At 36.0% G+C, this 22,820-nt stretch overlaps 1 protein-coding gene and 2 long non-coding RNA genes across 3 annotated transcripts; all 3 read right to left on the reverse strand.

Moving 5' to 3' along the window:
* Nucleotides 1-345: 345 nt before the first annotated feature.
* Nucleotides 346-4,441, reverse strand: LOC147760222 (uncharacterized). The gene is made up of 5 exons (XM_086994618.1): nt 4,146-4,441; nt 3,520-3,717; nt 2,607-2,713; nt 1,461-1,608; nt 346-1,070 (listed from the first exon to the last, which is right to left on the reverse strand). Exons 1-5 carry the CDS (start codon nt 4,171-4,173, stop codon nt 805-807), a joined length of 747 nt encoding a protein of 248 aa, XP_086850744.1. The 5' UTR covers nt 4,174-4,441; the 3' UTR covers nt 346-804.
* A 2,434-nt stretch (nt 4,442-6,875) lies between these two features.
* On the reverse strand, nt 6,876-8,460 carry LOC147760223 (uncharacterized). Its single transcript, XR_015335630.1, has 2 exons — nt 8,050-8,460; nt 6,876-7,182 (listed from the first exon to the last, which is right to left on the reverse strand). It is a non-coding gene; the product is annotated as an uncharacterized LOC147760223 (long non-coding RNA).
* Nucleotides 8,461-12,971: 4,511 nt separating this feature from the next.
* Nucleotides 12,972-16,537, reverse strand: LOC147760224 (uncharacterized). Its single transcript, XR_015330876.1, has 3 exons — nt 16,287-16,537; nt 13,336-13,446; nt 12,972-13,075 (listed from the first exon to the last, which is right to left on the reverse strand). It is a non-coding gene; the product is annotated as an uncharacterized LOC147760224 (long non-coding RNA).
* Nucleotides 16,538-22,820: the final 6,283 nt, after the last annotated feature.

Consider the following 22,820-nt stretch of genomic DNA (forward strand, 5'->3'; position numbering starts at 1 on the left):
TTATTATAGCAGTCCCGTCTTTTTGAGAATGCAGCTACTGTCACAAGTAAAAAAAAAAAAAAAAAAAAAAAAAAAAAAAAAAAAATATATATATATATATATATATATATATATATATATATATATATATATATATATATTAATTAGCTTGTGAGGTGATCGCAAGCGACTGCCAGATTTTACAAAAGTTGCCAAAAGGTTGCAAGCGCAGTGTGACCCATCCTTTAGGGGGCGAGTATCACATGAACAAAGTATAATTGAACGGGCTACGATTCCTTTACTCGGAGTCAACTACCAATGTTCATGCCCCAGTATGATCATGTCCAAATGAGCCAACAGTTATGATCCGATCAAAATACCACATTTTATTATTTATCAATATAATGATCATGATCCTACTTAGACATACACTTTCACTTCCAAATAATATCCTGTCCCAGGCGATGTGTACAAGAATTCATTTTGCAAAAATGAATCTACCAATATTTTGGAAATTAGCAAACATGTCATAAAATGTTAACTATCCTGTCAGCAAGAAAAAAAAAAGCATCGAAATCCTGGTAACATGAACTAATAGCTGTGCCTGAGCATCGAGTTAATCCTTCAGTCCCTTTGACTGTCTAAAATGTTCGGTGGTTGTTGTGATATTTGTCTTTTATTAAGCCACGAACTACCCTAGGTTCTAGACTTCCGTATTGCCAGCTGGATCTTGATTTCATATAAAGCCCATATCAGCAATGCGAAAGTAAAAGCGATCGCATCACAAGATTTTTTAACAAGCTAGCTTTTACTGTGCTCTGACACTCAGGGTACCACGAACGGGCTACAGACGTACTCAAACGTACTTGTCTGGCTTCCCAGGGTGAAAAAGCCAAATATAATGCCAAATACTTGGATAGCAGGTGTGCACGCCACTGTTGGCGTCCAGCGTTTTTGCCTCGATTTGGGGTCACCGATGGAAGAGATCTCTGGCCCAAGAGCAGTCTTTGTTTCGCTTCTTGTTTTCCTAGATACAGACGCAGTCACCGGGGCACCATGTTGTCCTTGTATTGCTTCAGATGGAATGGAAACTGCAAAATAGGAAAAACAAAACAAATGTTGAACATAATGCTGCATAGAAGTTATCTCGCGTGGCTGAGGAGGAAAATCGCCTTTTTGTTGATGTAGGATATCAACAAGAGGTGGAAATAGTTTGAATCCTCCACAAACACACACACGCATGCTCACGAACACGTCGCCCCCATCATGGTATAATAATCTTTCTGTGGCATGACATACATGTTCACTGTATAGACCTCACTTTATGGATGTGCCTGTGCCATGTGCCATGAGAGTGTTTCCATTCATTTTTTTTTTTTAGAAATAAAAAAAAAAAAAAAAAAAAATTTAAAAGGGGCAATTGTCATCCATTTATTTATTTTATTATTATCATCAGTGAACCTGAGTGTCTTCATGCGTACCTTCCCGTTTGCGTCTTCCAGGGAACCCTACAGAAAATATCGATGGTGTTCCGGTTCCCACAACGGCGCAAGTGTCTTCCGAACATGCCCAAACCGGAACTTGAAAGCTGAATTCAACCGTCAGCTGACACACGAACACAACGACAGGCTAGAAAAGAAACGCATGCGCAGTAGCTAAATAGAAATCGGTAATTAAATGTATGCATTGGTTTTTAAATCCCCTTTACAATGGACGGCGTCCTTTCTGCGTCCTTGCTACGACCATGAAACTGACATCGCTGTGGAGGAGGCACAAGCATTGCTTTGGCTGCATAATGAAGGTTCAATGATAGATCAGTTGTGGGAACGTTAAGCAATACTGGTATTTTTTACTTTCAAACGCGTCCGTAAGTTACGGGACGCAGAAAGGACGCCGTCCAGTGTAAAGGGGGCTTAAAAAGATGTGTTGATAATAGACTGCATGATTCTACTATGAAGAGCTGCTGTAATTCCATCAGTGTTTATTTCTTTTACGTCTTATTGCTGAGCTTGCCGTTTATTAGACTGCATGAACAATAATTGCCCCATCCCCTCATTGCATGGGACGATGGCAGTTTGTGATTGAAAATAAGACCCCTAGAAATCGAGATATATATAGAAAAATCAAGGATACGAATAAAATAGATTTTTCTCTCCATTTTATTAAAAAATGCCCTACGGCCGTTTCGGCCCTGTGGCCTCGTCAGGGGTGCAAACAAAACAAAATACAAAAAAGACTCTGATTAAGTCTGATTATAATCCGAGTCTTTTTTATATTTTGTTTTGTTTGCGCCCCTGACGAGGCCTCAGGGCCGAAACGGCTGTAGGGCATTTTTTAATGGAGAGAAAAGTCTAATTTATTCGTATCCTTGATTTTCTATACCAGCTCCCCACAGTCCGCTACCATGGGTGGAGCACTTTTTCATGGTGTATTGACTTTATTCTCCGATATATATGTATATATATATATATATCATGTTCTGAAATAAAGGCGCTTTAAGAAAGGTTGTGCACCTTGCAAGGCAAACTAAAACGGGTTCGAGTGTATAATTGCACAAATATCAAACCGAGCAACGGTTTTGTGTTTGTGATTCTGTGTGCATTGTGTTGATAACTGTGCTAACATACCAACAGAAATTCAACTAAGGAAGTTTCCAAGCCGAAACCGCTCAAACCAACGCAGTCGGCTGACCTGTTACTGCAGTCTTGGTCGGTCGTGCAGGATGTTCCGGCAACTACAACAACAACAACAACAACAATTAAATAATAATAATAATAATAATAATAATAATAATAATTTATTGAGCACAGAAATGTTTAACATTTACATGTAAAGTTATATATATATATATATATATATATATATATATATATATATATATATATATATATATATATATATAGTAATGATATTAAATAACGAAAATAAATATAGTGTTATGCAATATATTAGCAAGAAACCTGATAAATTCTGTGAAATGCTTATGTGCAGAGAAGAATGAACAATAAGTGTAATTATGTCATGCTTTTCTTTAGCTAAACGATAGATGTCCCCACGTTAACATTTTAAATAACCAAAAAAGTTCACATTAAATTTTAACCCATTTAAATTAAAGACTCCACTCTGGTGTTGGACTTAGCTTTTTTCACATTTTAGTCCATATTTCTTGTTATAAGGAATGAGAACATAAGATTTCAACAGCAAGACCACTCCAAGACAGAGTATACGACAGGGCCTAGCCAAAGTAACCAAATGACAAAATGCCTATCGATTTTTAGAACAAGTCATTGTCATATTTTCCGGCTTAATCACCAAGATACATAGATCCACACACAATTCGGGCTACTAAGTCCCCTGTTCCACGGCGACTTCGCATTCCAAGAGCCTTGGAATATTTTCAGTAAACAGTTACATATAGCAAGAATGACTTTGAAATATTTTACATTTTCTACCCTTTGAGGCACTCTAGAAATAAATACAGGGGACTTCCACTCATAACAATAAATTTTACTGTTTAAAAAAATGCCAAAAATCACTCACTGGTCTGACACGTTCCATTCACCAAGGGGTAAGCTGTCAAAGGGCAGAGGCACACCTGGTTGGAGCCGGTGAAGATCGAGAACAGCGGGTTACGTGTGCACAGCGTGTTGTCCCCACAAGCCAGTGGTGGGTAAATAGCGGCAGTCGCCCCCGATGAACATGCACTGAAGAGCCTTGTGCTGTTATCGCTTGTATAGCCTGGGAAGACAATGATGTACCTTTATTTGCAGTGACTATAACGACATTCAATTATATGCACAGTAGGTACTTCGAAAAATAAACGTAACTGGGAATTGCGATGCTCTTTATATTTGGTAAAAAAAAAAAGGTTTATTTCACCCAAACCAGCAACATTTTTAAACTGCATAATGGATTTGCGATTGTCGTTATTAACATCTGAAACGTGGTGCATGAGATATGCTCAGATCAAAGTCAACATCATGAGCTGTAACCCCAAAATTAAATAACACTCTTAAAAACAGGCTTTGGTCACTGTAGAAACACAGCTTTCAGTTTGGTCATTACGCGACACAATTTGAATATCAGATTTTTTTCTTTTCTGTATCGTGGTGCTTATGAGTAATGATGGTGAAAGCGAAAGCGTGTGGATATTCCGCTGATCTTACCAGTAATAGGAGGTATAGTGACAGACATGGCTCACCGCAAATTGTTGATCTGAAAAAAAAACGAAATAAAAACACGCTGCATATTAGCAATAAAAAACATTCAACAATGAAACGAAAAGAATGACAGTTTTAGTGTTATCATTATCTTTCAAAAACCCGGTGTGTACCGTGATGTATTGTCAAAAAATCTTCAACTTACTTGTTAGCAGCCCTGCTGGTGAGTATATCCCTTTGTTTTGTTTGCTTCCTGAAGTCGTTTTTCCAGAGACACGCTAGCTTAAATACTGTAGAAGACGACTTAGCCGGTAAGCTTTTTTCATCTGATAGCATACGTCGCGTACCGTGCAAGTTTATCAATTGTAAATCTGAGGTTTTGACTACGTTAATTGTAGTGGAGAAAACCCTTTAATCCTCGTCTGCCAAGTGCATCCTCTACAGTTATCACAATTCAGTCTGCATATACCAGTAATAAATAATCATTTTCGTTTCCGACAATAACTCTTGGACGTGGTAATGTTAGTAATAAACTGTAAACGATTCGTCTGACCCATTCGTGACTAGCATTTTCTGTCTTTTGTATTCTAATCAGAACATAACATCTGCCTAATATTAGGAGGAAATCGTGATAATCCCTGTGTCAATAAAAAATAACATACATATAATTTTAAAATGAGTGCCTTTTTCTCCTTTTATCAAAATCATAATAAATATATGTAAATAGATAAATAAACGGCGAACTGATCTAAGAAAAGCACGGCAAATTTCCTTAACTTAGGTGCACATTTTGTTCCCCTTCAAAAGTGTTCTTTACGAGTTTCATTTTGGTCATAAACGAAAAGTATCGACGTTCTTCGATATATTTATCCCAACTGCCGAACTCGAATACAGTTTTCCTTGTTTTTATTTAATTTTATTTGTTTTAAGACGGGTCCTGAGATATTCCACGTGGATCCGCAAACTTATGTAAACTATTCGCACGGTTCCCGACTAAAGATACGTGCAATTTACCGAAAAATGTTTTTTATCCATTATCGCAGATTCATTTTTAAGAGCTTGTCCACGAGAGAAGCCCAGGGTGGCAATGTGGGGGTCAGCGGATTTCAACCAAATTTGTTGTATGGAGGCATATTAGGAAGTTATTCATGAGTTAGGAAGGAATCCCAAAAATATCTTTTCTTCAGAGAATTACAGCCTATTATAAGTCATGGCTTATGTGGCCTCTTTGAGACTCCATTTTTACCTTGGAAAAATAATGATAAATTTTGTGTAAATTAAACAAAAATGGAGAAGACTAAAAATATTAGACCTTACAAACATTGAAAACAATCATTTGGCTTGCCACAGATATATGTAGAGTTCAGATAAGACCCTGCTTGGGCGAGCCACACCCATTTATAACACCTCTCCCCCCAAAGTCCAATTTTGACACTACCATCTTTAATTGCAGATATCTCCAAATTCACAGGGTTTACAGCTATAAAACTGCATGAATATTTTAGGCAGATATGGATCACTCCAAATCAAGTTTCAAAAGTTACTGCTGTATTAAAACAGGTACTGAAAAATGCCCCCAAAGTTGGCCATTTTTAAGGCAAAAAAATCGTGGTGGATTCATTCAAGTCTATGTAGACAATGGGTTTGATTAATTTATTAAACCATTTTGCTCTACAATGATGTTACCAAATTAATAGGGCTGGTGAGCACGGAAAGTGGATGTGTACTAATGAATATCAGGTCAGTGGGTCATAGGTCAAGGTCACTGGGCTTCATTTTTGTAAATTGTCATATATGTTCTTTTTCACTTGTATGAACAAAAAGTTAAGAGGAAATAAATCTTAGATTTTATTACTTTGGATAAGCACTTGCAATTAACTTGAGAGTTTACATGATAATATATATATATATATATATATATATATATATATATATATATATATATATATATCATCAATTCGGTGAATACAAATATCTTTGTTTAGTAAAGATTTCTTTTTGGTGCAATATTTATCATTAAGAGATCAGGATATGCCATATGGTATTTATGAGATCAAAGCAGAACAAATCTTTTTTAAATTTTCAAAAGTTTTTTTTTCATCATCCACACCACTTTTTGGTGACTATTTATGAGCAAACAGTAACTAAAAAATATTCAAATTAGTTTATTTTTGTCTCAGATGAATAATTACGAATAATAAAAAAATCACAAAATTATAATACAGCAATACATGCAAAGCAGTGCAACATTAGTTGTGATCATTACAACCTATATCATAATGTAGCAAAACAAGATAAATTTCTATTCAAAAAGCAAAACTAACACAACTGCAAAATATATCCTGGTGTTATGAAACATCTTAACAGTTTTATATCAAACATTAAAGCTCATAACATCAAAGTTTATAATACTGCCGATTTTTTCTTCCTGAATAGTCTGTAACCCTCCTTACTGACATTTCAATCTCATCTTCATGCTCACAAATGCTAGGTTCTGCTGGCCTGTTTCTTGTGCCCTTCTAAACTCCTTCAGTAAAAACTCCTTTACTTTATTTGAATATAGTTTCAAAGGTTTATATGACTTTAAAGCTCATCCATTGTGTAACTCAGTGGGATATTCAAGAGGGTGGAGTTCTCTCGGTATAGTCCCAGTTGGCACATTTACCTCAGAAAAACCCAAATTAACTTTAACATCAGTATCACTCATATTAAAACTGCTCAAGGAAAAGAGACACCTTTTCTCATGTTGTAGGAATCAAGAAAGCCAAATTGTTGTAATTGGACACTCCAGTCCACGCAGGTTTGGAAGATGTCTGTCTAGCTGGATGTAGAAAATGGCAGCAAAAGAGCACCCCTCCACTCCATCTGCAGAAACTAAGGCCTCATGCATCTCCTCAGCATTTGTTATATTGTGGCTTTCATTTACATACATGCCTTTCTACCACATCCGTCATTTCCACACTAGTTTCAGTTTCTGCAAGGCTTTGGACTCTTTTGCTGACCATAAGATCACTGTGTGTCAAATAACACCTCTCAAATGTGCCTGAAATATAAATATAGCTTACTATAGACACATGAAAACACTTATCTCAAAGTTAATTGATACGTTGATGAAAAATAAATTATTATCCCATGTGTCGATGTTTTATAAGACATGGTTTCGAATTAGATTATGATGAGACTAGCAATTTTGCCAAGATCAGCCCTAGCTTCAATCTAATTCCAATTGTTACCCTTAGGCTCTGTTCTCACAACTTTTAGATCGATCTATCACCGCGGGGAGTCTCACTAGATTACTGTCAGATAATCCCCCTTAAGTGTCCGTCCCCGCCTACTACAAGCTTTAAGGGGTATTTAACTTTCGTGTCCGCCCGGCTGACAGCTATTTAGCGTGAACCCCCAGGGAGTTAGGTCGATCCAATGTAGGTCGATCTAATCTATGAGAATGGGATGATAGATTAGATCGACCTACATTGGATCGACCTAACTCCCTGGGGGTTCACGCTAAATAGCTGTCAGCCGGGCGGACACGAAAGTTAATTACCCCTTAGAGCTTGTAGTAGGCGGGGACGGTCACTTAAGGGGAATTATCTGACAGTAATCTAGTGAGACTCCCCGCGGTGATAGATCGATCTAAAAGTTGTGAGAACAGAGCCTATGAGAATGGGGTGTTAAATTTATTTTACCCAAATACCCTTAAACAAACCTAAATACATACACAATTATAGCTTAAAAGATTATCACAGGTCCTTAGGCTGAAATTTCATTATTTGAAAGGGGGCATTTTTCTTTTAAAAAAGGAAAAAAATGGACCGTTTACCATTAAAAAATTGCACCTAGATCATTTTTCTGAATGACCTTTTTTCTGGCTTTTAGCCTGTATTAAAATACAAACAAACCCGTTTCTTACCTGAACCAAGTGGCACCAGTAGGCCTATATTCAAATGGCTTTTTGTCTACACTGACATCTGCAAGTGAATCCCATGACATATTTCGTTATAGGCTCGTTTTTCCCTGTGTGGATGATTTCCAGCACAAACCAAGCCCATATCCCTATGCTGGACACATGGTGTAACCCATTCATTCTCCCAAAGATACTTGAAAATGTCCAATTGTGGTCATCGGAGACAAGAGTCCACACCCGACAAGAATCAGTTTGCTTTCGTAACTCACGCTGTTTTGCTTCACGTAAACGCGACAAAGATGGCTGTTAATATCTCTGTTGCAATTTTTCAATACACTACATGTTTTTTCATATCTGTAGACAGAGTATAAACCACATGATATACGACTTCGGTGAGGAAGATTTGCAAAGGAACAGTCTGCGCTTTCCGCCATGTTGGTTAATCGCGCTGTATTGTTCTGTCGTTAGTACATTAGTTTCACATGATTTTAAAATGTGTTAGATGCTTGTTTTAACCAGAAAAAAAATAGAATAGGTAAAATGAAGATATAAAGCTCAACTAACAGTGTTTTAAACCATTTGTTGACTTGAAAGAGATAGCTGAAGTTTAGAGCACCGATAAATGTGTCCAGATATATTTACGAAAAATGAAGAAATTAGGTCATGTTCTATCTCTTACAACGGACAAGTTGTAGAACAGCAGTAAGTTTTGATTTCATGTATAAATGGATTAATGAGTTATCTGTTAGTCCTGAACACGCTTTTCCCCAAAGACCTGTGAAGATGAAGATATTGTCAAAAATAGAAGGGGGGTGTTCAAAGCATTTGGTTCGTAGCCCTGAGAAAAACGTTTAGTTTGTTACCATGGAATCAAAGAGGGTGAAAAAAGTGTATATCATTTTAATCCCCTATCTTTAGGTTATAACATATCACCAAACTAAAGCATTAAGTGACACCTGTATAAACTGTAAAGCCAATCAATATAACCCTGTTTTTCAGATGAATTTTTGGTTGATTAACCCCCCAAATTGTGACTGCCCATATCTCTGTAGGTAGGGATTTTTTTCAGGAAATATTGCAGCCTCAGATATTATTCATATAAAAGTTCAAACACACCAAATATGGTGTATATCCGTTCACCCCCGCCTTGCCGCATTTTCTACATTTGGTCTGGTTTTCTCGTGGACACACACTTAAGTAAAGAAGGAAATGGATGTTGGTTATTTCATTGATTCTGGTTTCTACTTTGCACGGTTATAATAATTTCCGACAAAAAAGATCAGCGAAATTACTTCTAAAACGTCGACGTTAACCAGTGACCCACGGCGGACGCAGTGTATCCATAGTAACAGCGCTTAATTTATTTCAATGGATCCATTTATCTGCGAACATTTTATGAATCAGGTTGTTGATTGGATAAAGCTAATAAAACTGTGCATTGTGAATTGTATCCACTTCCTGATCAGTAAATGAATAAACATTGTATTTTTGACAGATGCGTAACGTATATATAGCTCCATTCTGCTTGCAGGCACATCAGAGGCTATACATTTGTGTGTGACTTAAAACTTATGTGATTTAATATCCACAGGTTGCTTCTGTGGTAACTACCCTCGTGACATTGAAGGAGAGGAAGTGTGTGCTGGTTTTCTATGTCAAAAATAGCTTGGCTCAATCCCAATCTAAAACTTCTCCCTCTCACGACCCCTCTCTGTTTCTCTGTCTCTCTCTCTCTATTCTATTCTATTCTAATTAGGTTATTGTAACATCTGTGTACAAACTAAAAATATTATATTCTGCCTTATTGTGTCTTTCATTTTTGAATATTTTGGGAAGCAACATACCTAAGACATTCATAGAACAATTACATAAGATGTGTACGTCATAAGTACTCTTAGATTTTTCATGAAGATACACTGTAATATTCCACATCAGCCCCCTTAGTCATCCTTAAAAAGCAAGGAACGCCTAGCCACCGTTTTTGTTTCCGCCACGCCTCCATCACGCTTCGCTTGCTTTGATGAAATCTCAATCCTGTCGGTAACTACACTATGCCCCCCCCCACCCCCCGAAAAAAAAGTGCAAGCAGAATGGTGCACCCGGAATCTTATTGAGAAATACAGACAGGCCAGTAAAAACAGTGCCAGCAACCTTCCTCTTATCTCCATCATTAATTTATTTTCTCCATCATCAATGGATATATATTAATTAATTGGTTATATTTTTAGGTCCTTTGAAGATGAGTATACAATGCTTAAAGCGATTTACCATCAGATTCTTTATATGTTTATATTCATATACAATATTCATGAACTAATAAATATGTTAAAAAGGTGTTGTTATCACGATCGATCAACAGATATGCCTGGGGCATCCGAAAACTAAAGAAACTTGTACGCAGAATTAAAAAAAAAGTGTCTTTTATCCCCGTTTTCATTTATTTCTTACCGAAATGACGTGCACAATTATTTTCATCAGTAATGATTTCGACGACTACAACTGCAGATAATAATAACAATAATAATAATAATAATAATAATAATAATAATGTGTTTATTAGCATTTTTCATTATTTAATGTCTTGATTCCATGTTCAGTAGACAAATCTAACCAAGGCTTAAACATAAGACTGATTATATGTACAATTAAAGTTTGACGTCTGAAATAATAATTTAACGTAAAATGTTAAAAAAAAAGTATTTAAAGTAAAACATTAAAAGTAATACAGTTACAAAAATCCAATATTTCTTTCATACAGTGCATTTTAAACATAAATAAATTATGCATAAAACATCTTAATTTTTGTTATCATTGTTGTACTGGGTTATGATGTTTGACCGATGCAGTTATACCTATCAGATTATAAAATGCAGTATGCGTTAAACTTAAATTTTAAATAAAATCCTAGCCAAAACTGGTAACCAGTGCAGCTGCTAGAAAATTGAAGTAATGTGTTAATTTTAAGGTGGAAAGACTGGAAGTCAGGGCTATATACTCTGCATGCGTTGTAATATTTAATCTTAACATGTGGACATCCATATAATACACAATTAAAAATTAAAGTTAACCAGCTTATAACTGCTGCTTGCATAAGTTGTATAAGTTGTAACGTATATATAGCTCCATTGATTCACGTATTTCCTCACAATTTATTCCGAATATTGATTGATTGATTCACGTATTTCCTCACAATTTATTCCGAATATTGAATAAACGAGACTACCGGTAAATAATGTTCGAGATCTGTTTTCAATTGAAAGTGAAGAATCAAAATAAAGCCCTGTTGTTTTCCTAAATAATAATAATAATAAATAAATAATAAATAATAAATAATAGTAATAAAACCCTGTCACTCAGCGTTTTAAATGCCCCCTCTTTTAATCTAATTGTTTTATTTTAAAATAATTGAGAACGCCTCAGTATCAAACGCACTATTTAAAAAAATATTTCAAGTATTACATTCAATAATCGGAAAAAGGTGTAAAATGTGATACTTTGATATTTCACAGTTGTCATTTCACGTCCGTAGAATAATCCTTTATTTATTTTTTTTTTTTCATTTGTAGGTCGTTATTATATTTCTGACGCTACGGCCATCAGTCATGTACCCGCCAAGAAGCTGTAAAAAATTACAATTCGGAAGTCACACGTTAGGAAGTGTCTTTCAAAGACCCTCTTCATCCTCAAAATGTACTTCCTTATCTGACTCGTCTGAGCGTTGTCTTTCTTAATAATAATAATAATAATAATGATAATAATAATAAGATTCTTATATGGCGCCTTACATTCTATCTCAAGGCGCATTACAATAATGGCTAATATACTAAAATCATTAAAATGACTACAATATTTAAATCATAAACTCTCATTGGAAACCATTTAAAATTTACACTACTAAAAATCAATCTTATTAAAATACATATATATATATATATATATATATATATATATATATATATATATATATATATATATATATATATATATATATATATTAAAAAAATAAAACTAAGAGATATACATGTAGACAGAATTAAAAATGTGGGTCTTTAAAAGAGATTTAAAATTGTCAAAGTCTTCTGTTTTTCTAATAAAATTTGGTAGACCATTCCACTCTTTTGGGGCGTAGATTGTAAAAGCACGATCTCCATAACTTTTGAGGCACCCCTTCTCTAAAACAGAATGTTCTAAAATAAAATCATTTTCAGCATTAAAACGAGTGGACCGCCGTGGTAAGTTAAAACAGATAAGATCAGATAAATATAATGGTCCTTGTGAATGGATCGCCTTAAAAATAATACAAAGTACTTTAAAATCAATCCTCTGCTTCAAAGGCAGCCAGTGTAATTCTCTCAGAATGGGAGTGATATGGTGTGTACTATTGTACTTAATTTGACAAACCAGTCTTGCAGCTGAGTTTTGAATAACTTGTAACTTTTTAATCTAATAGTCACAAATACCAAAGAGGAGACTATTGCAGTAATCTAATCTTGATGATATAAATGCATGTACTAATTTTTCAGTGGTTTTGTTATCTAACACTTTCCTTATTTTTCCAATGCGCCATAGTGCATAAGATGCTGATTTACACACTTCAGATAGATTTTTTTATAAGAACATCTCCTATGCAAATGTTGGCATTTGCTACATTTTTTCTATTTGCCTTGAACCTTGATGTAAACCATATCAACTCAGTCTTACTATCATTTAAAGCCAACATGTTCACTTTCATCCATTGTCGAATCTCTGCAAGACAAGTCTCCATAGAAGTGATTGTTGCAGACTGGCTGCTCTTGCATGTAATATATACTTGTGTGTCATCTGCAAAAATAACAGTGTTCAGGCCATGCTTTAGTATGATATCTTCTACAGGTAACATGTATAATGAGAATAGGATCGGACCTAACACAGACCCTTGTGGGACACCATACTCCAAGTTAACTGGCTGAGATAAAAGCTTCCTGATAATAATACTCCCCAGCATCAAGCTTCCTTTGCAATCTCGGAGGCAATTTCTTGTAAAATGGTGTTCCTAAAGTATAAAGTTTAACACGTTACATTATATGAATACGGGTCGTAGGTAGGTAATTTAAAATCATATTACCACAAAATGCGGCTTTTGAAGCAATAGACTCAAATACCCATTTGCATAATTTGTTAAAGGGGGTTTATATTTGTTCCTGAAAAAATACTTTGGAGGCTCGCAGTAGAGGAGTTAATGCTTTAAGATTAATATTATCTCCACTGCAATCAAATACACAAATACATATAACAATATCAATTATTTAATACCTTTTATGCCCGTTGGAAGAAACTCGCCAGCATCTTTGACTCTCCCGTTTTCTTCAAAATGTGATTTCAGCTTTTTTAACGTGGTATTACATCTAAGTAGCTTCTTATTTCCTGAAATTGAAATAAGTTACGACGTCATGGGAATCCTCATCTTTACGGCATATAAATATCCCTTCACGATGTTTTTCTTCAATGGAAGCGCTTTATGTGAAGCTACGTCTAGCTTCGATTTTGTTACAGTGTATTTTGAATCTGGCTTACTTCTACTTTACAATGTTATCCAACATTACAGTGAAAAAAAAGTGTTAAAATGATATTTTTTTTGCCAAATTGTCATAAAACTATATTAAAAGAAAATTCATATCGCAGATAAAATAAAATTGTATAGCTTACTTTGTTTACATATTTTTTAATTTTTTTTTATTTTACTATTTTTATTTATTTTTTTTATAAGCTAATCACAATCCGATTACCAAAATGCACTGCAGAAACATTTTCTCCCATTATTTCAATTTATTTCATCTCATCATACATGTATCTATCTCCAAGAAAAATCTTGCTCAATTGCAATCAACTTAAGTGGCTTAGATGTTTGACACGCCTATACTGGGATGGGATCTGATGCCACAAGCGGATTCCAATTGTTAAAATATTGCTGTTGCAGAAACACAACCAATTTATTGGAAAACATCGTGGCAGAATCAGGTCATTTGTTTACCCCTTGGCCAGACTAATAGAAATGGGATTTATTTACCGATCATAATAAACATTTGGTTTTAACCCTAAAGTTTTGTCATGTAAGTCTGAAAATGATGAAAGAAAGCTGTGTGATCAGGACCCGGTTTCACACAAAAAAAGGTTCCCTGGATAAGAACCTTATTGCCAAGGTAACATGGTCACAGAAACACATCTTACCGTATCAGGAGTAGTTTTACAACACACTCATGGAAATCCTAGCCAACTAAGCCAGGAACCTGACCATTCTACCAGGAGGTCAATACAGGAGAAAGACTCTCTAATAAAGAAACACAGTTGGTCTTTGGTATGCAATATTGCTTCTGCAAAGTTAATTTATTAATATCAGTATTTATACATGCCCACGCTAAACCCATCGTTTCTTAGCCGCTCGCTTGCCATGTAATGTGTATTGCCATGTGTATTGTAGGTATACTTTTAAATCATGTAAATCTAATACAACATTGATTAATAGTTAATCGCAGGCCTCTGATTGGTCACGTCTCACTGGACTCTATTCTTTTTTGAGTCCCCATATACCCCCTTTACACTGGACGGCGTCCTTTCTGCGTCCTTTCTGCGACCATGAAATTTGGCAACGCTGTGGTATTAAAAAGGAGGCGCAAGCATTGATTTTGTATCAGAATGAATGCTCAATGATCGGCCAGTTGTCGGCACGTAAAGTATTATAATTTTTTAACTCTCAAATGGGGCCGTACTGCTGGACGCAGAAAGGACGCCGTCCAGTGTAAAGGGGGCTTAAGTCCTGTACACCGTTTGTTGCATATCGCACCTGAATGTACATGTTTACAATGTATCATGTTGATTCAATACAGCCTCGATTATTATACATATACACTCTTGCCCAAAATGGTTGGTACACGGAAAGTTTGGGATGCACATCGCCCTGTTTCTTTCATTTTTATTGATATTATCAAATCAATACTGTTTATATTGTTAAATATGTGAAGCTGGATGATTGGTAAAGTCAAGGAGAAACAAACAATGCACATGTGAAAAAAGCGTTAATTTATTTAGGTTTTTTTTTCTTATGCCCCCAAAAGAGTACTTTTTTTTACATAACAGTACCAAGTGAAAAATTAAACATAAATTTATACTGTGATTTACAATTAATACGAAATTAGGGGAAATTGACAAGAAACATCTTCAGAGTTCATTATTAATCTAAATAGCGGGTATGCCCACCCCGAGCTTGGATAATGGCCGCCAGACGGCGTGACATAATGTGAACTAGAGTTACACCTTTTTGGAAAGGAATTCTGGTCCATTCATCTTCAAGGGCATCTCGCAGTTCATCTAGATTTGCAGGGGAAGGGTTTCTCCTCTGAATAGCACGACCAAGTTCGTCCCACATGTGCTCAATTGGGTTTGCATCTCGGCTTCTTGCTGGCTGTGGCATCAGCTGAATGTTGTTTTGTCGCATATAGTCTGCAATTAAGCGGGCTTTGTGGGGAGTTGGGTTGTCATGTTGCAATCTAAAATTGTCTCTGTATATCCCTCTTCCGAACGGCTCCAGGTTCTACTGGAGAATGTCTCTGTATCTGGCAGCGTTAAGGTTTTCATCCAAAGGAGGCATTGGGCAAATACCGTTGCTGCAAATGGCACCCCAAACATGTACAGAACCACCTCCTCCAGCTATTGTTTCCTGAATATTTTCAGTTAATAGCCTCTCCCCAGGGTGCCTACGCACTCTCATAGCTGGAGGAGGTGGTTCTGTACATGTTTGGGTGAAATTAAAATAAGTTACGACGTCACGGGAATCTTCATCTTTACGGCATATTAATCTCCCTTCACGATGTTTGTCTTCAATGGAAGCGCTTTATGTGAAGCTACGTCTAGCTTCGATTTTGTTACAGTGTATTTTGAATCTGGGTTACTTCTACTTTACAATGTTATCCAACATTACAGTGAAAAAAAGGGTTAAAATGATATTTTTTTGCCAAATTGTCATAAAACTATATTAAAAGAAAATTTATATCGCAGATAAAATAAAATTGTATAGCTTACTTTGTTTTCATATTTTTTTAATTTTTTTTTTTATTATTTTTATTTATCTTTTTTTATAAGCTAATCACAATCCGATTACCAAAATGCACTGCAGATACATTTTCTCCCATTATTTCAATTTATTTCATCTCATCATATTTCCAAATGTAATTCTATTTTGGTTAAGAGAATATGGTACTTGTAATTACCATTGATAATCAGGAATCTTCTTGGGCGAGTAAGTGCCACGTTAATCTGATGGTCATCTGTTATAAAGCCAAGGTTGACTTTACACCAGCCCTTAGTCGGCCTTTGCACAATCTGGTACTATGGGATAGAGCGGACGGTGCTGATGTCCTATTCCCCACCTGGTGGAATTAAAAAAAATACGAACGCATTGTACATGAATCAAGGGATTTCAAAAAGCCAGTGATCGCGTTTGTAGTCAGCTAATGTAACAGACGATTCACATTGCTTTTACCGGCGCACTAAGACTGGGCTAACAGGATCGATCCATCTCCGGAGGGTTTCTCGCTAAATTGCTTTCAGTTTAAGTGGCCTAGATGTCTGACACGCCTATTGAATCTGCTAAACGATAATTAATTACCCCCTAGCAGCTTCAGTATAGGCGTGTCAAACATCTAAGCCACTTAAGTTGATTGCAATTGAGCAAGATTTTTCTTGGAGATAGATAGATCCATAGTTAGTGCGATAGGGTGTCTGAAGTGGTCGATAATATGGGTGACGGAGTGCTTGTTCTGGAGTCGGTGGCGGTGGTATTTGTTTTCTTAATCTTTGCCGTTGACATTTACAAAAACTGAATCTACATGAAGCTAGAAGTCTTCAGAGGCCACAGACCGCATCAGCAATAAGATAATGTTGTTCGCAACCTTTAACATACTGCCTATTAAAGCGCACTGATGTCTAATGTAAGTCTGGTGGAGTGTTTGACCTGTGTCAATGCTATTGTGACAGGAACGGTAGTCCGCTAGGGAAAGTACTTAATCTGCCGCCCATTACCTTTTACGGGTGGCATAAGCCCTATATGTTAACCCTACTAAATGTTTGCAACAACGAGTTTAAGGGAAAAATCTGTTGCTGCTGATTTGCAGCCAAATTGTGTCACACTTACTGCAAATTTGCAAGAAATAATTGCAGTTTACAGCAATATTGCAGCCTATGTTACTAAAGAAAGAGGTGTGTATTTGACAATGTTATGTTGGTAATGAAATGGTTGAGATAACTACAACTTTATTATTATTATTTTTATTATTATTATTATTATTATTATTATTATTATTATTATTATTATTATTATTATCCTGTTTTGTTTTGTAGTTGGGGATTTTGTTCCTTGGGATAAGCTGCACAAGGTCTGACATTTACAAGAATAAGATAACAGCCAGGGAATACTTCAAAAGAAAACTGTCCGTTATATGTAGACGATGGGATCTGATGCCACAAGCGGATTCCAATTGTTAAAATATTGCTGTTGCAGAAACACAACCAATTTATTGGAAAACATTGTGGCAGAATCAGGTCATTTGTTTACCCCTTGGCCAGACTAATAGAAATGGGATTTATTTACCGATCATTATAAACATTTGGTTTTAACCCTAAGGCTTTGTCATGTAAGTCTGAAAATGATGAAAGATAGCTGTGTGATCAGGACCCGGTTTCACACAAAAAAAGGTTCCCTGGATAAGAACCTTATTGCCAAGGTAACATGGTCACAGAAACACATCTTACCGTATCAGGAGTAGTTTTACAACACACTCATGGAAATCCTAGCCAACTAAGCCAGGAACCTGACCATTCTACCAGGAGGTCAATACAGGAGAAAGACTCTCTAATAAAGAAACACAGTTGGTCTTTGGTATGCAATATTGCTTCTGCAAAGTTAATTTATTAATATCAGTATTTATACATGCCCACGCTAAACCCATCGTTTCTTAGCCGCTCGCTTGCCATGTAATGTGTATTGTAGGTATACTTTTAAATCATGTAAATCTAATACAACATTGATTAATAGTTAATCGCAGGCATCTGATTGGTCACGTCTCACTGGACTCTATTCTTTTTTGAGTCCCCTAAGTCCTGTACACCGTTTGTTGCATATCGCACATGAATGTACATGTTTACAATGTATCATGTTGATTCATTACAACCTCGATTATTATACATATATATATTTGTAGTTGTGTTGCATTTCGGTATATGATATAGCCTTTACTGCTTGTATAGTCCTTTATAATGTGATAAATCATACCTCTTCACTATAATATATTGTCTGCTTAGAGCAAATTATGCAATTTTGAAGATTCAGTTTTGAAACTTTGATACAATTTTGAAACTGTGAATCAACCACTAGTATGGCAGTTGCCATCAATGATGGCGGGCGATTAGAAAAAAAAAATGATACTGCGATGTATGGTGACAGAGAGTCCGTTTCCCATTCATCTGTACAGGTAAGCCTCGTTCTAGATTTTGACCCACTTAGGTCAGGCTAAGTATAACCATTATAACTCATTGGAGGATGGACTTTCTGTTACACGGACCCTCAGTTTCGTTAAACCGATGTGAAAGGAATGTATGTCCCCCAGGAACGAAGGTCCTACGGAAAACATGTCCTATGGACGTGCGTTCCCTAGGATGTGCTGTTCTACCCGGACCTAGATTCCCAGCTGTATTTATACGCAGCTAGGACACATGTATTCCTGTCGGAAATAATTTCCTTTCACATATACACAGAAACGCAAGTCCTACATAATAAATACCCCTACAATACTTATAAACGCGAGGCCATAAGTATCGGTAATTTTCAGTTGACTGCTTCCACACAGGTTCATGAGTAAACGGCTTGATACAATAACCAATAGCGAAAAGAAACGTTAGTGAGTTCGAATCCCCAGCAGCGATGTTACTCTCTTTATGCAAATGTTATCCCAATTTATTCCCCTCTTCAACGAACTAAAAGCACTTTATGTTGTTATACAATTTAGATTATTTTGATGAGGTGAAATTTTGAATCATTTAAATGTTTGATATAAATATCATTTTTTTAAAGTTGAGCTATTTTAGATTTCTTTCATAAACTCGAGGTAGACTATACAAGGCCGTGGCCGAATTTTATTGGATAAGTGGACATATAAGAGCCGATGCTTCCTACTTTCACCTGAAAATACAAAGAAATAAAATTTATGTCATCGAGAAGTGTTCAACACGTACTTCTAAGTGTATATATCGCGAGAGGGTGGCAGTGTATTATTTCACACACTCGTATTTCATCGAAAAAAAAAAACTGTAAGACGTGAAGTGTGATGTGTATAAAGGACAAAATACATTGGTTAGAAATGGGCACCAGTCAAACTCTAAATCTGTGTACCCCCAGACAATTGTATGTGGATGGCCGATTAATAACAATTAAAGTCATAATAACTCTTCGTTTTGGCCAAAAATTGGATTTTCCTGGAAAAAAAAGGCAATTTTCCCGTACTTACCAATGGTCAACGACCCCAATCCTGCATTCAAAGTTAATCCAGGGTTTTTTCCTAAACGTACGGTTCTTTGTTAAAATCTCTTAAGAGATTTTAACTGACTGAGCTCTCTCTGACATTGCATAGTCACTGGTGACCTACTTAAAACCGCGGGAAAAGCAGACAACAATAACACTATATAACAATAATATAAGATTCATGAGATATATTCGTCTTTTCGTTAAAAATGCATTTATATCCACAATGCGTGCCATTCTGGGATTTTCGCTATGCTATCCGACGCACTGTACAAAAACTCGCAACTTACGTCTGCGTCTGTAAAGCCTCTCTTCTGGTCCTAAAATCAAGTTCGGTCCCTTGGTTCTAAACTGTTTACCAGAGGCTCTGTTCTGGTCCTACACCTGCTAATGTCCATCATGACGTGTTCTAACGTGTTCCCCAAACGTGTCCTTGGCTGACTCTATTATGGTCTCCAATATTTGAGGTTTAAAACTTTGAGAGGCTACCAAAAAACGTACGTAGACTGAATGTTGGAAAGAAATGCATTTCAATTATTTAAATTGTATTATATTTGCTATAATATATTCTCAGATTTTTTAAAGAACACTTATGTTTTGCTGCGTGACTACCTTTAGGATGCCTAATACTTCTGAAATGTTTATGGCGTTCTCTGCTTCTTGTTTTCAAGACAGTTACATTCGTGGGTGATTGTGTGCATGTGTGTGTGTGTGGAGTGGGGGTGTACTCACTCACTCACTCGTTCTTTATTCCGTTTCAAGTTAGTATAAGCTCTTATTTTCATATGGACGCGTTTATTCCTGTGAATTTCCTAAATGTCCACTGGACTGTCAAGAACTATAGTGATTCAGAGCTTATATAGGCACAGTATAATGGTTTTTTACTACATACGTTTTATAAATCTATTAATACTGCAATTTATGTAAAGAGCTCCCTATGAAGGATAGTCTAGCTACTTTATTCATTCACGCATTTTGTTTCAGAATTTTTTTTTTTTTTTTCAATTTTCAGGATTTAGGGTATAGGTATGGTCACTATAAAAATACCAAAATGTAGGCGTTTTGTGCAAGTAGTAGAAATGGATTATATTATTTTCGAATCAGCGGATCTAAAATAAACGCGCAATATATTCGTATTTATAGCCTGTTCGACTGCATTTAAACTAAGACGCAAGTGAAGATAATGTGCGTTTGATTGACGGGTCTGGTTTAGAGATGAGCTGTATACCTTGTTGGTATTTATACCTAGGCTTTCACAAGCTATATATCCCATATCATTCGGATAATGTTCAAGTGATGTTTTGCTACTGGATGACAACTTACATGTAGCATCCCAATTGTATTGCTTTAGGAGCGTACAGTTAAGGGAATATCATGAAATCCCAGTGATCTGACCAAAGTAAATTTGAGGGACTAATGGTAGAGGAAAGATCCAGTATAACTACGTAGTATAAGTATGCATACCAATGCAATTTACTGTTACACAACGCCGTTCTCCCTTGGACAAAATTAAAGGCTAACATCCCCGTTTCAATTTACCACTTCAAGGGAAAGATTCAAAAGAGCGCCAATACTAATTAGAGCTTTTAAGCAGATTGTTGGAAGATTGTGTTAATTCGTTACATCTAAGCTTTGTCAGGGATTAATTTTTGGTTGGGGTATGGTTTATGTTTAGTTTAGTTTAGTTTATTTCACTGTAACATATGCATCCACTTGTGTGGATGAAAATGACAATATGAATACAATTTATGTGTCAATTATAATTGGAATGCCTTTGATAATTTTATAACCAAGACTTATGGAATAAAATACTGTAATTTGCTATGTTTTATAATTATGTTTGAGGACTCGCACCAGACACGGGCATTTAATTATATATTATTTTCAGTTTATATAAAAGTTACCTAAGTCACCAGTGTATGAAATTCAAGGAAATTACTAGCCAGACCGCCGGGCAGGTAACTCTGAAAAGTTACCAGCCCGGCCATGTAGTTACCTGCCCTATTTATGATAACCCCTAGAGTTAAGAGAGGTATGCTGAGGGGGTCTAGAATGCATTCTTGGGAGAGTAATTTGGAAATGAAAGGGCAATATCATGCCTTATGCATGGAAATTTAGAGATTGTTTGGAATTTCTACTGAATGATACCTTGTCAGGGGTTCAAGGGGCTCCTGACGCCCCCCTTTTAATTTCTGTAAAAAAAAACTCACCTCTTGAAATAAGATTTTCACCAGTTGAACCATAGTTCTAAACCATACCAAATGGCACCATTCACCATCTAAAATACCAAAAATTTTCAGGGCCCTTTAGCAGTCGGGGGAGGGCGGGGGTAGTCAATTCAGTTTATGTTCACCTTGCAGGCTGTCTCATTTCTTTGTCAATAATTTATTCATAACTTTTATTCCGATTTCGTGAGATAATTTGATAATAATTTTTGCTTTTTTATGTAGCAACAAGTATGACCAAAAATATATATATTGTTGTCAAATAAATCGATCTCTGTGCTAACAATAAAGAAGAAAAAATTTAGCACGTAGGGTCCCTTTGATGAATATAGCTTTTAAGCTTTAAAAAGCGGTCGGGAACGGTCCTGCACGCTAATGGCCCATAGACAGTCCTGCAGGGCCCCGTATCTCGAAAGCATTGCTTATTGAGAATAGCTATATATATCACATAGAGGCTACAATATCATTTTTATATGGGGCGAGTATGGACGAGTTATTGGATGGAGATGCTTGCGCTCGGTCGCAATGCGTGATACTTTCGAGTTACGGTTTTACGAAAAAAAATGTTGCCGCTCGACTAATTGCAAATCGAAGTCACCTTTCCATTGGTCCCAATTTGTTCTCTTTCGTTTGGTTCTGTCGTTATCTTTGTAAGTTTTATTTCTTTCCTCAATTGTTTTTCTTTTGTGAACTTCTCTATCGGACTTGATAGAATTTTTTCTTTTTTGACAGCCCAAGATGAAAGCACGTGGGAAAAGAACTACATCTGACGCACGGCGTAAACTCGTACGTTCACTCATAATTTTGGGATTCAAATTTTTTGTAAAATTCTCCTTTTATTTGCCTCCATTGCCTTTATTACTGTTGATTATAAGCACTTCATGTACCTATAAGTCGATTCAATCAATATCATAACTTTTTATACTTTCACATTTTTATTACTCTCAACCTACAAATTGCTACTCGCGGTATCTCCTCTACACAAAACAATGACGTAACGTTAT

This window comes from Lingula anatina, chromosome 8 (genome assembly GCF_051362555.1).
Source record: "Lingula anatina isolate TDL-2025a chromosome 8, LinAna3.0, whole genome shotgun sequence".
Taxonomy (NCBI): Eukaryota; Metazoa; Brachiopoda; class Lingulata; order Lingulida; family Lingulidae; genus Lingula; species Lingula anatina.

Coding starts and splice junctions, on each gene's coding strand:
- LOC147760222 (XM_086994618.1), bottom strand. CDS start 4,173: ATGTCTGTCACTATACCTCCTATTACTG. Junction 2,714..3,519: donor GAATGGAACGTGTCAGACCA/GTGAGTGATTTT, acceptor TTGTTGTTGTAG/TTGCCGGAACATCCTGCACG. Junction 1,071..1,460: donor TGGAAGACGCAAACGGGAAG/GTACGCATGAAG, acceptor CCTATTTTGCAG/TTTCCATTCCATCTGAAGCA.